Below are 12,855 nucleotides of genomic sequence, written 5' to 3' on the forward strand. Positions count from 1 at the left end.
TGTGTTCCCTTTTCCCAGTTTATTTTGAGGACTTTTGTGGGGAAAGTAAATTCATTAACCATGAAGTGTGATCATCCAGAGAGGAAAAACATGTGCCCTGCTTTTCGACTTGGCCAAGCAGCTCCACATACTAGACATGGTTTTCTTTCTTGGGCCTTTTGTCCCCTAAGCTTTTCTTATGGAATTTTTGCAGGGTTTCCTCCTTTCCTTACTACTTGTAGGAAGCATTTTGTTCTTCTAGACATGGTAGGTTTAGTCGTGGGGGATTATCGCCTCATCAGTGGACTCTCTGAGGAATTGGCTGCATGTGGGACCATACCAGGCTGAACACAGGCAGCCCTTGAACCCATAGCCTGCCAACAGAGGCCAAAATCTCTCTTTGGCTCAGCTTTGCACATGGCAGGAGCTGGCTGGAAGCAGATGAAATGAGAGTTGTGACACGGTCAGGCTGGGGAAGGATTGTCCCTCTCGGACGTCCCAACTGGCTATCCAGCACCGCTGGCAGTTGGAGAGCATTATCCTGATCTCCGTGGTTTGGGACAGCACCTCAGGCAAACACTCGTGGCTGGGCTTGTGGCTGCAGTCAGCAGAAGAAGAGAGCACTCTCCAGCTGAGGTGAACCCAGGTTCTCTGGGTCCCAGCAGAACCAAAGGCCAGAGAAAGTCAGGGCGGCTGCAACAGCTTATAAGGAGGGAGGGAGACAGGGGAGGAGTCGATCCTCTGGAGAATCGAGTTTTAGAGGGGCGTGGGATACAAAGGATTGACTTGGAAAACCCCAATGGGGATAACTTGAGGGTGGGGCCCCGGCCCCTGAGCCAATCACTCAACGCTCTAGCTGGAAGTTTCTAGAGAGAAGCGTGGGAGCACTGAGTGACGGACAGGGCACTGGGGAGGGATTTGAGAAAGAATATATTAGTCTCCAAGGCAACTGGGGAGGAGTTGGGATAACTGGCAGCACAAAGGAGGGAGGAGAGAACCAGGGCAGAACCATTACATAAAAAAGAGAAACGCAAGAGTCCAACTTGTACGAACACCACAGAGTTGGGCATTGGCCCCACAGAAAAGGCTCCATGATGTGGAAGTGGCATCTTCTGTTCCTACCTCTCTCTATCAAACATCAGATAAATCCACAGTGAGGTGCAGATTCTTGGCACAGCTGCTCACCACATCAGTCCCTTTTGCTGACAATCCTGCCCTTGTCAGTAATTCCTGTTCAGTCTGGACTCTCAGGTTCTCCCTAGGTGCCTTATCTCCATGCTGGGTGTGCCAAGTGCTCCACAGGGAGCTTGAAATGAGATGTCCTGATCACTTTCAGAAGGCACCCTGTGAAGTGTGAGGTGGCCAGATGTGCTGGCACAAAAGGAAGAATCCTTTGGGCAGGAGACATTTAGACGGGCACAAACAATTGGTCTGTGCCACAAGCTGAAGTGCTGCAGCCTGCACCAATACCGCCAAACCCTGAGGCTCAACCCTCACCCACTGAGGAACACCAGGGCACTCGGTCCAAGTATTTCACTGGCACTTGAGGGGAATTTCAATAGGTACGGCTGGGGACACTTACTAACATCTACCGGTGTGTCTGTGTGGGTGCATGGGCGAGTTTAAACACTTAATAGATAATTGAGTGACTGTTACGGTTACAGCAGAGTCTGTCGAATCACTTGGTAAATATTAAATTAATCAGTGATTAAGTGCTGCTAAATCCTTTTAGACATCAGCCTGTGGCCAGGGCCGGGACTGTGCCCCTCGGGCTATGCTGGCCAAGGCGTCTCTGGCTAATGACCCCGCCGTTAATGAGGCGCGGTTAATGAGCGGGTGCCGCGTGTCTCCGCGCCGCGCGGGGGCGCTGTGCGGCGCACAGGGGTCACGTGTGCGAGCCGGCCGGCTGGGGTCACGTGGCCGCCGGTGGCGGCGGCGGGGCCATGAACGCGGAGCGGGACCTGTCGCCGCTGACGCCCGGCGTGGTGCGGGCGCTCACCGACAAACTCTACGAGAAGAGGAAGGTGGCGGCCCTGGAGATAGAGAAGTGAGTGCCGGGAGGCACCGGGAACCGGGAGGGCAGCGGGAATGAGGGCGGTGCCGGTGCGGGCGGCCCCGATGCTGGGTCAGGGAGCCCGGCCCGGTGCTCCAGGAAGGGCGGGGACAGGTGTTGCGGTGCTGGGGCTGCCTGCGGCCCCGGCGTGGCGGGAGCCGGCCCGTGATGCTTGGGCGGGTCCAGCCGTCCAGCCGTGCAGCGGGAGGGAGCGGCCCCGTGCCCGGTGGGAGCGGGCACTGCGGGGATGGCGGGCACCCCGCGGTACCGGGGCTGCGGGCCTGGCACCCTCCGGGAAGGGGCTGAGGTGACGCGGTGACCCTGTCGGGGACAGCGCCGTGGGCGCTGCTCAGGCAGCAGGGATCTCTCCCGGAGCTGCTCCCTGTCTGCCAGCCCCATCCCACCGGGCACCGAAGCTTATCCCGAGTGCCAGCTCCTGGTGCCCGTGAGGACCCGCTGGCTCCCGGTGCATCCCAGGAGCCCCTGACAGAAGGCTCAGTCTGGCCGTGGGTGCCCGGTGCGAGGTGAATACGTGAGTGGCATCCCTGTGGGAATTCCTTGGAAATGTACTGCTTGCTCTGTTGCGACATATGCAGAGTGCTGGTGCCTCTCCCCCGAGGGCTCACCCAGACTTGTCCCGTGCTGGATCCTGGCTAGAGAGATGGGAAGGATCACTGTCACCCCTGGCCGTCGGGTGTTGCCCTTGGTTCTTCCCGCACAGCTGCTGTTCCAGCAGATCTGGGCCTTCCTTTTGGATCATGCCAGGCAAGGGTCTGCGGGCACCTTCTGGTGTGTCCATGCCCCTGTGGTGTTGCTTGTACGCGTTCCTTGCGTCTCCTGTCTTTTCACCCTCGCTCTGCTGGTCTGGGTGCCGTGCTTGGCCACAGCTTTCCCTGGGAAGGACTGTGTCCTCTCTGGCACTGCCTGAGAGCTCAGCTCCTGCAGGAGATCTGAAACATCACCTCAGGGTGCAGCCCTTCACAGGGCTGGGGCGATGGGCCAAACTGGTGGGTGAGTTTTGGGTGGGAGATGTGGCCATGGTGAGCCTGCAAGGGGAGCAGTCAGGCAGTTCAGTTATATGGGGATGGAGTTGTGCTGAGAGTTCAGTGGGGATGTGGTGTGGGAACTGCCTGCCTTGAACACGGAGGGTGCTGTGTGAAGTCAGCAGAGAAAAATGGCACCTGGGACAAGGGGAGTGCGTGCTCTGGTTCAAATCCAACCCTTCTGCTCTTTGGTGTGTCTAGTTTTCTCTCATTTTCTCTCTTTGTTATGGGAATAATTTATTGTGGGGGGATTGCAGTGTCCTCAGGAGTACTTAACTCCAGCCTCAGGAGTACTTGACTAACTTCCTTGCTGCATTGTGAGAGGTGATACTTTGTGCCTTATCCAAGCAGCTCTACTCCAGCTTACTCTGCCCCAGGATTAAGGGTTTATGCTGGCCTTGCACCAACCAAGGTCTGCTTTGGGGTCAGGCAGTTCATCTGATCAAGCTGGAAGTACAACTTGGGAAGAGTGTGAGGAGGAAAAAGGCAAGGGCCAACCTTTTCTACAGATTTCACAGGTTTAGTTCATCTAAAACCCATCATAGAATGGCCTCAACAGCATCACTTCCATGCCCATGGCACCAAGCCAGGAGGAACTTGCTGCTTCTTTACTCAGGAACTACCTGCTCCTTCAGCTGATAATGCAGGAAGAGCTCCTGATGCTTGCGGGCTCCGATGCTGCACTTTTTGCCTCATTAATTGAATCTTGAGTCCTTTAAACTCATGAAGGAAGTCTGTAAACTTACTCCTGTTTAAACAAAGCTGCATCTGTAAAATGTAGGTAGCAAAATGATCACCCCAGTGGTCTGTCATGCTCAAGCTCAGTGTGTTTCTCTTCTTAGAGCAAGACTGGAAATGGAGCTATTATCCCTAAAGCAGTCTGTGAATGTGGATCAAGCTGTAACTGTTGGAGAGCTTGGCTTTGGATTAGGGAGAGTGAGGGAGGGACTGCCTGGTATCCCCAGGGCAAAAGGGAGCAGCTGCTTTGCACAGAGTGAGATGAGAATAGAGCTGGTGTTTGTAATTTTGAGGAGGGAAAGTTCATAAATATCTTCTGTAATGGTTTTCCTGGATTATAAAGTGCAAGACTGGTCAGGAGTGCGAGATTCATATAGTGCCAAAGAAACCCTCTGTGGAGGTAGGCAGTGAAGGCTTTCACACCTTTTTTGGCAGTTAAGGTAAAGATGATTACTTAGGCGAGTTTTCGAGGTGCCTAAATCTGCATTATGGATAGAAATGCAAGCAAAAAGGAAGAAAAGAGCACTGCATTGGCCGGGAATCGAACCCGGGCCTCCCGCGTGGCAGGCGAGAATTCTACCACTGAACCACCAATGCTCCTGCTGCCTGGACCCCTGCCTGCACCACTGCCTGCACCAGAGCCCGCACCCCTGCCCGGCCAAGAGCTCTGCCAACAGCAAACTGAGGCTGAAGGGCTGGGTGGGCAAGCTGGGACTTGGGAGCTGTTCTGTAGGCAGGAGCAGGGATATGGGTTTCTTCATCCACAGCTGATGTGTTAATTATTGCTGGATAATGAGCTGCAAGTTAGTAGGGAGAAGGAGGTATTATATATGGAAACTGTTGGGTTTTTGTTAAATATTGGGTTGTTTAAGAATATACTGAAATATACTGTTAGTAGTAAAGTTAAATATATGGAGCATTAACTGAAGCACTGCCATTGTATGGGTGGCAGGAAGGGTTCAAAACCATGGCACTGTATGTAGGCCTGGTGGGCAGCAATTCACTGCCAAGCCACCAGCTGGGTGCATGCTGAGGTCCCATCCTGTGCCATGCTGGGGGTAAATGACCCTGATAACCTGCCGTGTTGGAGAGGGTGTTAAAGACCTGGTAACGTCTCTGCAAGCACACAGCTGCGCTGGGTTGGCCCTTGAGAGCACAGCATGGGCTGAGAGTTTATGAACATGTTGGAGGCTGCAGGCTGGAGCAGCAGGAGGGCAGGGAGCTGCTGGTGGATGTGAGTGGAGAGGAGGGGAGAGCTCTGGTTTCACTTTTGAGTTCGTTAAGGATTCCTCAGTACTGCTTTTTCTGATGCTTGTTGTGAAAGGCCCTGAAAGTCCCTGTCTCCATCACCAAGCCCCTCAATGTTTGTTTCAGCCAGAACCTAAACCTCCCTGTGTGCCTCCCCGTTCTCTCCCCAGGCTGGTACGAGAGTTTGTGGCTCAGAACAACACATCCCAGATCAAGCACGTGATCCAGATCCTGTCCCAGGAGTTTGCGCTCTCCCAGCACCCCCACAGCCGGAAGGGAGGACTCATTGGCCTCGCTGCTTGCTCCATTGCCCTGGGCAAGGTAGGTATGGTGGGGTTTTTGGTTTGTGCAGGTTGTGGTGAGAGAACAGCAGCTCCTCTTGGGCCAGTGTGGTAGGAAGAGTCAGGCTGGTGGCCCTGCAGCCCCCTCCCTGCATTGCAGCCTACAACTGCCTTGTGTTGGAGTTTCGCCAGCACACCCAGCCACACACCCTCTGGGCCCAGGAGCACCTTCTGGTCTGGTTACACCTTGGTAGCTGCTTAGGTGTGGTTAAAGGGCATCTGTCCCTTTTCAGTTTCCAGCAGTAGGACTAGACTCAGCAGGTTGGGTGCTAGTTTGTGTTAAAAAAGCTGACAAGAGTTGCAGCCCTTCCATCTCCTGCTGTGCGCTGCTGACACTGGCCCACACAGAAATCCATCCCTGGCTCCTTCTGCCCTGAAGGCAGGAGATGAGGCAGATACCCAGGAAACCTGATTGCTCTCACTGTACCTGAATAACAACATTCAGTAATAAAATTTAAAATTCATTAGTAAATCCTGCCCAGCATAGGTGCACCAAAGCCATCACAAGCCTGAGTATTTGCAGTTCCAGGGCAGCACCATCCCTTCCCCCTGTCTGTGGCATGGTCCTTAGCTAAGCAGTGTCGTGGTGCCCCCAGGACTCTGGGCTGTACCTGAAGGAGCTGATCGAGCCGGTGCTGACGTGTTTCAATGATACTGACAGTCGCCTGCGGTACTACGCCTGCGAGGCTCTCTACAACATTGTCAAGGTGGCCAGGGGCTCTGTCCTCCCACACTTCAACGTGCTCTTTGATGGCCTCAGCAAGGTAAGAAGCTTCCTCTTAACCCCCAGGTGCTTTTTGAGGACTAGTCATCATCGTCTCCAAGTCAAACCAAGTTGTCCGAGGTTTTCTTTCCAAGCAGCTGGTTTACTTTGACCCAGACAGGTTTGAAGGACAGAATCACAGAATATTCTGAGTTGGAAGGGACCCACAAGGATCAGCAAAATGAGCAGTTTCTACACAGTAGCCACTGATACTGTGGGTATGAAGTTGACTGTAAGATACCTTGTTGTCTGTCCTCACCTCCAGGATGTATTCTCCTGCTCCTTGTTGAATGGTATTAGAAAATGAGCCTGAGAGAGCTGCTGCAGGCAAAGTAGCTCTGCAGCACTTTGGCTTTGTTGGGTCTGTAGTGTCAAAACTTTGTGTGTCTGCCTTTGCAGATTTTCATGGTAACCTGCATTTCTCTGTTCTTTGAGAGTGTGACTGCTGGCCCATGAAAACCTGCACAGCTTGGGAAGGTGATGTGTGCTTGGTCTCCCCCTTAGGGGAGAAATCTCTCAGGAGAATTTTTTGGCACCTAATAAGAAGTTGGAGATAAAGAGACTTCTGTATGTCTCTCCTTGTATTGTCAAAGGAGAGTAACAGTCCTGGGAGCTGTGCTGCGGAGCAGGGGGCAGGCCTGGGACCCACTGTTGCAATGTTTCTTTGTTTCTGTCTTTCATTCTTTCACAGCTGGCTGCTGATCCTGACCCAAATGTCAAAAGTGGCTCCGAGCTCCTTGATCGGCTCCTCAAGGTATTTTTGCTCTCCAAGAGTCCTTGGTGCAAGCTGGTGCCATGTCCTGGCTGGGAACATGTCAGTCCCCAAGGCTGCAGCTGCTAAAGCCATCCCACCTCTGTCCTGTGGCTGCTATAAAAACATTTTTTCTCTCACTGACTGCAGCGTCTTCAATCAAGGCTCTGGTGGCCTTCTCAGGCAGCTGGGTGGAGAGGCTGGTGGGTTAACGCAGTGCCTTTTGTGCATTCAGCTCATGGGAGCTGGTGGAAGCAAGGTTTGAGTCTGAGGGTTGCAGTGCTGTGCCAGGCAGCAGGAGAGCTGTTCCTCTGCTCTCTCTCTCCCTCGCCTGAGGGAGTCATGATGTGAGTGGAGCTTCTGTTACTACTTCAGGCTGTGGGCTTGGTTCCCGTTCCTGTTCTGCCTGCTGATGAGCTTTTACTGCCATAGACCTCCCAGTTCCTTTTCTGCTGCTGTTCAGAGGTGAGCAGCTTCCTGCCAGGCCCTGCCCTTACTCCTTGTTATCACACCAGTCTGCTGCTGCAAACCTTCCTGTTGGGAGATCTGCTCCACTGCACCAAGGCCAGGGACTTGGCTGTGCAGCAAAATCTACCAAGCGTGTGAAAAGAGCTGTAAAGGGAAGTCAGGAGACTCTCCCACCCCATCCACGTGGCTGCATCAGAAGTGCTTGCTCATGTGTGCAGCACAGCACTGAGGCATGAATTAGAGAAGCTTCCCATCTTCCTGTTCAGCCAGGCTGGCACACAGCAGGCAGGAGCATCCCTGTGTGGGTCGTGCTCAGCATTAGTCTCTGCCTGAGGGGGATTGCCAGCTCATTGCCTGGATAAACTGCATGATTCCTTCTCCCCAGGTCTCCTGACCTGCAGACTCATGCTTGTCATCTTTTTCCTGTCACATGGCTTAAAAAGACTGGGCTAGGGTTGCTGCATGCTGGCAGTCATTCTAACACCCTCTGCTTGGGCTCTGCAGGATATCGTGACGGAGAGCAACCAGTTTGACCTGGTGGGCTTCATCCCACTGCTGCGTGAGAGGATTTACTCCAACAACCAGTACGCCCGCCAGTTCATCATATCCTGGGTACGTGCACGGGGTGCTGTGTGTGCCACTCTGAGCTCCATCAGCTTCCCATGTCCAGGGAAACTGCAGATATCCATGGCAATGTGTGAGCTCAGGCTCCTGGATTTATTTGGGCTGGTTTTTAAGGCAGCAGTTTTTTTACCTGCTTCTTTAAAAGTCCTACTCCCTGTCACCTTGTTGTTGCAGTGGCAGGGACATGACACTTCTGCCAGCCTGTTCAGAGCATGGCACACCAAGTTACAAAGTACACTCCAAATGTTGCTTGTATAAATGGACATACTCTGCTCTAGAGGTTACAGTTTCCCAAGGGATGGTGCTAGGCTGCTTTCCATCATGCAGAGGTGATGGAGGGATGTTGCTCTCCAGGAGGCAAGGGAACTCCACTTGCTTTCTCCTTTCTGTGCAAAGCAGGAGCTCTTGGTGCTTAGCTGAGGTCTGGGGAAATGTGTTCCCCTGTACTCCCCCTCTCAGTGTTACTGTTGCCACCCCAGGTCTGCCTGGATGTGTCTTGGCAGTCATTCCTGATCCCTGCTTTGTTTAACAGAGCTGTGATTGGAAGTGCAGCACTGCTGCAGGCTGATTGCTTGCTTGCTGTGCTAGTTCAGCTGCTTCCCAGGATAGGCAACTCCACAGTGCCCTCTTTTCCTTCCCCCTATCCCACACAGCTCAGCTCTAAATTCCTCAGTATCTTGCCAGATTTGGGCTGGTGATGTTAGTCAGCATCTTGAAAACTCTTCTTTTGTATTCCTCTCTGATCTAGATCCTGGTCTTAGAGTCTGTGCCTGATATCAACCTCTTGGATTACCTTCCAGAAATCCTAGATGGACTCTTCCAGATCCTGGGAGAAAACAGCAAGGATATACGGAAAATGTGAGTGTGGAGGCTGGCTGGTTGCAAGGACTGTGTCGTGTTTGCTGTTCACCCATCACTTTCTCTATTGATTTCCAACTCTTGTGTGTAACTGCAGTGAAGCTCCATGTGTGTGGTGAGGGACAAATTGGCTTGGGCAGTGGATCAAATTGTCCTTGGCAAGGGTCTCCCCTGTCCCATGGTCATGGAGGATGCCCTACTCTTTACTGGGGGTCAAACTCTTTTGGCTTGGTCGAGTTGTTGCCTTCCCAGCACCTGATTTCAGAGCCACAGAGTCTCATGTGTGGTTCTGGGATGGGGATGAGCTCTCTGAAGAAACTTGCAGCGTGAGAAACTTTCTTGGCAAGGTAGATCTCCAGCACAGCATCTCCTGGCTGGAGAAGAGAAGCAAGGATTGGGATCTTGCTCCACAGATACACTGCTGGTCCCAAGACAGAGGCATTTTGAAGTGCAGGAATGTCTGCGTGTTCTCAGGGAAGCCAAAGGACTTGGCACTTTGTGCTAGGAGAGAGTGACTGGACTGGTTTTGTAAGGCATAAGTAAGTGGTGACTGGCCTGGGTCTATCCTGCAAAGCCTTTCTGGATCCTCCCTATATCTTTTTTTTCCCAGCATCCACATGTCAAGGAACAAGCACTGAAAGCTTTGGGTACCATCTGCCCAACTGCACCTCCATATCCACAGAACCTGGGTGGCTGTGGGGGGCTCTGTGCTGCCATCACCTCTGTCCTTGCACCTGTGTGCAGTCTCTGCTGTGGGGCAGGGTGAACTTGTCAGCTTCATCTTTCCTGCCCCTGCCTCCGTGCAAAGACACTTCTGCTATGCCACCAGCACCCCTCCATGTGCACCTGGAGAAGACAGTCTCCATAAGGTCTCCCTCATTGCTCTGGGGCCATCAAGTGCTAACCAGTTGCTCTGCCTCTCCACAGGTGTGAGATGGCTCTTGGAGAATTCCTCAAGGAGATCAAGAAGAATCCCTCCAGTGTGAAGTTTGCAGAAATGGCCAATATCCTGGTGATCCACTGTCAGGCAGCAGGTGAGTGCACAGGACCAGGCAGTAGCACCAGCCTCCTGGTTTGTGGTGCCAACTATAGATTCAGGCCAGTTTTCCAGCAGGCTCTTCACCAGCTTAGCTGCTCACCTTTTTTTGTCACTGTTCATGGAAATCCTGCTGAAAGGAGGGAACAGGCAGCTCTCCTGTAGCTGGCACAACTGCTTTTGTATTGCAGATTCCCCAGCCAGAACACAGATCTGGCATCATCCAAAATGGAGATGCCTAAAAAATATTTGGCAGCTGTGGATATCCAGCACTTCTGGGAGGATCTTCTTTAGGTCTTACTGCAACCTCTGGTGGCACTTGGTGCATAGGTCAGAGTGATAAGGATGTGTGTGGGCTCTGTGCCAGTGCTGCACTGTAGCTCCCTTGGGTCTGCTGTGTAGGCACAGAGTTACAGCTGCAGCTGGATGTGTTTCCTGAGAAGGATCTTCTTCCCAGGTTTTGCCCATTGCAGTCTTTAAATGTTGCTGAATGGGAGTGAGTTTCCTGGGAGATAGAAAAGTATAGATAGATTGATTGCTCTTGATTAAACTAACTCCCAATGAATTTATAGTGTTTAAGCTTAAAATCTGGCCTTGCATCTGCAGAGTGCCATGGCAGTGGTGCCTCTACCAGAATTTAGGGAGGTTGTTAAAACCCCACCTCTAGGAATGATGCTAGACCCAGACACACAGCTGCAGTGAGTATGACAGTATGACTGAAGAAATATCTTTATGCATTGGGAAGCTTGACAGAGTACTTGTAAATGAGGAAACCTGCATTATGGGTTGAACTGAGTTAACTGAAACCTAATTATTGTATTTCATCTCAAGCTCACTGGAAGTTCAGATCTAACTGATCTCTGGAACTAAACTGTCTCAGATGAGCTTCTCTTGGGATGGAGCAGAGGCAGCTCCTTGCTTGCAGGTGGTCCTTGGCCTGTGGGGCCCATGCTGCCCTTTCCCTCACCTTTGCTTGTCTGGTGTGTTGCAGATGACGTGATCCAGCTGACAGCCATGTGCTGGATGCGGGAGTTCATCCAGCTGGCCGGCCGGGTGATGCTGCCGTACTCCTCAGGGATCCTGACGGCCGTCCTGCCGTGTCTGTCCTACGACGACCGCAAGAAGAGTATCCTTGTAGCTCAGAGCTGCTCCCCTTCCATTCCTGCTGCAGCAGCCCTCAGGGAAGCGCCTGTTCCACTGCCTGCTTCCTGCCCTTGGGGTGCAGGTCCAGGAAAAGTTCTCCCACCAAGTGCTAACACCCACAGTGCCCTTTGGATGTGAGGGGGCTTGCAGTGGCTGGGCTGGGGCAGCCCTGATGGGGCTGCAGGGGCTTCTCCATGGCCGGCACCTGCCCACATGTGGGACTGCATGTTCCTTACACTGCCTTCACTCAGACATCAAGGAGGTGGCAAATGTGTGCAACCAGAGCCTGATGAAGCTGGTTATCCCAGAGGATGATGAAATGGATGAGGCCAAGCCATCAATGACTATACCAGCAGAGCCCACCTCAGAGGAGTCCCTCTCCAGGCCAGAGGCAGTCACTGCTGGTGAGTCCCAGTTGGTCTGGGCCAGTAGAGGTGTAAGGAAGGTCAAGGGAATGTTCTCAAGAGAAGTTCTTGAGTTGGTTTGGTATCCTGAAGCCACTCAGAATACATCGGATCTCTGTGCTTTATTTGGAAACATGTTGCACAGATGATCCTCTGGTGAGATAGACATGCTTGTTACAGGCTGCTTGAGAGGGTCATTGGTCTGACCTGGAGCCCAGGTGGTGCTGCGTTGCTGCATGCCCTGATGAGCATCCCCATCCTCTCACAATGCCTCCCCTTCAACTTAGTCATCAAGTTGACCTGAAAAAGATGACTTTTAGTTTGGGAGCAGGCCTCATCACCGAAAGAAGAGCTCAGAGAGCTGTGTTAGTCTTGGGAGAGCATCAGCATGTTCATGGAGGAGGATGTGTGTGGTGGGGAAGGGTAGAGAACAGAAAGAAGAATAATTTTGGATCATTTCCAGCTTCATGGTGCTCTCCAGACCATCTTGCAGGTATTGTCCCAGTCCTAAAATTTCCAGAACATAAAAGGCGAAAGTGTGCAAATGGGCTGGGAGACCTGAAGGGGGGTCCAAGTGAAAGAAACAAAGTGGTGCCCATGAATCAATGCTTGGGAGCAGCAGTGGTCTTTGCCCTCCAACATTCCTTGGATGCTGTGGTCTTGGCATAACTAAACATTTCTTCTGACACAACACATCTTTGTTGTCCAGGTGTGTGAAATATGTGTTAATGTTTAAATCACAACTAAAGCTGTGCCTTCAGCCCGGTGCTCTCCTGTAACACGCCCACCAGTGCTTTTGGAAAATCCTGCTGTGAGAGGGAGCAGGAGGATGGGATGAAGTCCGGAGGATTTCCTTGTCCGACAGCAGCAGTGGAAGGCGGGGAAGCCGGGGGCTGCTGGGGGAGCTGCCCGGGCAGGGTGTGGTGGCAGTGGGGGCGTGGGCAGCAGTTGGGATGGCAGGAGCACACTGCAGGCGCGGAGAGATGCTGACAGGACAGCATTGGTGGTTCAGTGGTAGAATTCTCGCCTGCCACGCGGGAGGCCCGGGTTCGATTCCCGGCCAATGCAATATGCTTTTTTTTCTGGTTTCTATCCGTAACGTGGACCCAGGCACTTCCAAATATCAGTCTAAATAAGCACCATAGTCTTCAACAAAGGTTCAAAAGCTTTCGTTACCTACCTCTGTACAGTTTTTTTTTACTAGAAGAGATAAAGCAGAAAAATTTACTGCCATAGCACAGCAGTATTGTATCTCTTGTATTAAAATCTATCACAGAAGACTTTTAAAAGATAAACAGAAAACTTAATTGCTTTATTTTGAACCCCTCTGCTATCAAATTGCACCTTGAAGCAGTCAGGATCAGATAAAATTCTGATGCCTTTCTATGAGAAACTCAGCTCTGTTC

The 12,855-nt window shown here is 52.3% G+C and overlaps 1 protein-coding gene and 2 non-coding genes across 3 annotated transcripts in view; 2 read left to right on the top strand and 1 right to left on the bottom strand.

Moving 5' to 3' along the window:
• Window positions 1-1,871: 1,871 nt before the first annotated feature.
• The window catches only part of VAC14 (VAC14 component of PIKFYVE complex), a 58,972-nt gene continuing 47,988 nt past the window's right edge, over window positions 1,872-12,855 (top strand). The window contains exons 1-9 of the mRNA XM_005490753.4: window positions 1,872-2,026; window positions 5,232-5,382; window positions 5,999-6,166; window positions 6,857-6,919; window positions 7,889-7,996; window positions 8,757-8,866; window positions 9,794-9,900; window positions 10,894-11,028; window positions 11,297-11,449. Coding sequence (XP_005490810.2) covers window positions 1,923-2,026; window positions 5,232-5,382; window positions 5,999-6,166; window positions 6,857-6,919; window positions 7,889-7,996; window positions 8,757-8,866; window positions 9,794-9,900; window positions 10,894-11,028; window positions 11,297-11,449 — 1,099 coding nt within the window. The 5' untranslated portion in view covers window positions 1,872-1,922. The remainder of the gene's footprint in view (window positions 2,027-5,231; window positions 5,383-5,998; window positions 6,167-6,856; window positions 6,920-7,888; window positions 7,997-8,756; window positions 8,867-9,793; window positions 9,901-10,893; window positions 11,029-11,296; window positions 11,450-12,855) is intronic.
• Window positions 4,340-4,410, bottom strand: TRNAG-GCC (transfer RNA glycine (anticodon GCC)). Its single transcript has one exon. It is a non-coding gene; the product is annotated as a tRNA-Gly (tRNA).
• TRNAG-GCC (transfer RNA glycine (anticodon GCC)) lies at window positions 12,447-12,517 on the top strand. Its single transcript has one exon. It is a non-coding gene; the product is annotated as a tRNA-Gly (tRNA).

This window comes from Zonotrichia albicollis, chromosome 13 (genome assembly GCF_047830755.1).
Source record: "Zonotrichia albicollis isolate bZonAlb1 chromosome 13, bZonAlb1.hap1, whole genome shotgun sequence".
NCBI classification, from domain to species: domain Eukaryota; kingdom Metazoa; phylum Chordata; class Aves; order Passeriformes; family Passerellidae; genus Zonotrichia; species Zonotrichia albicollis.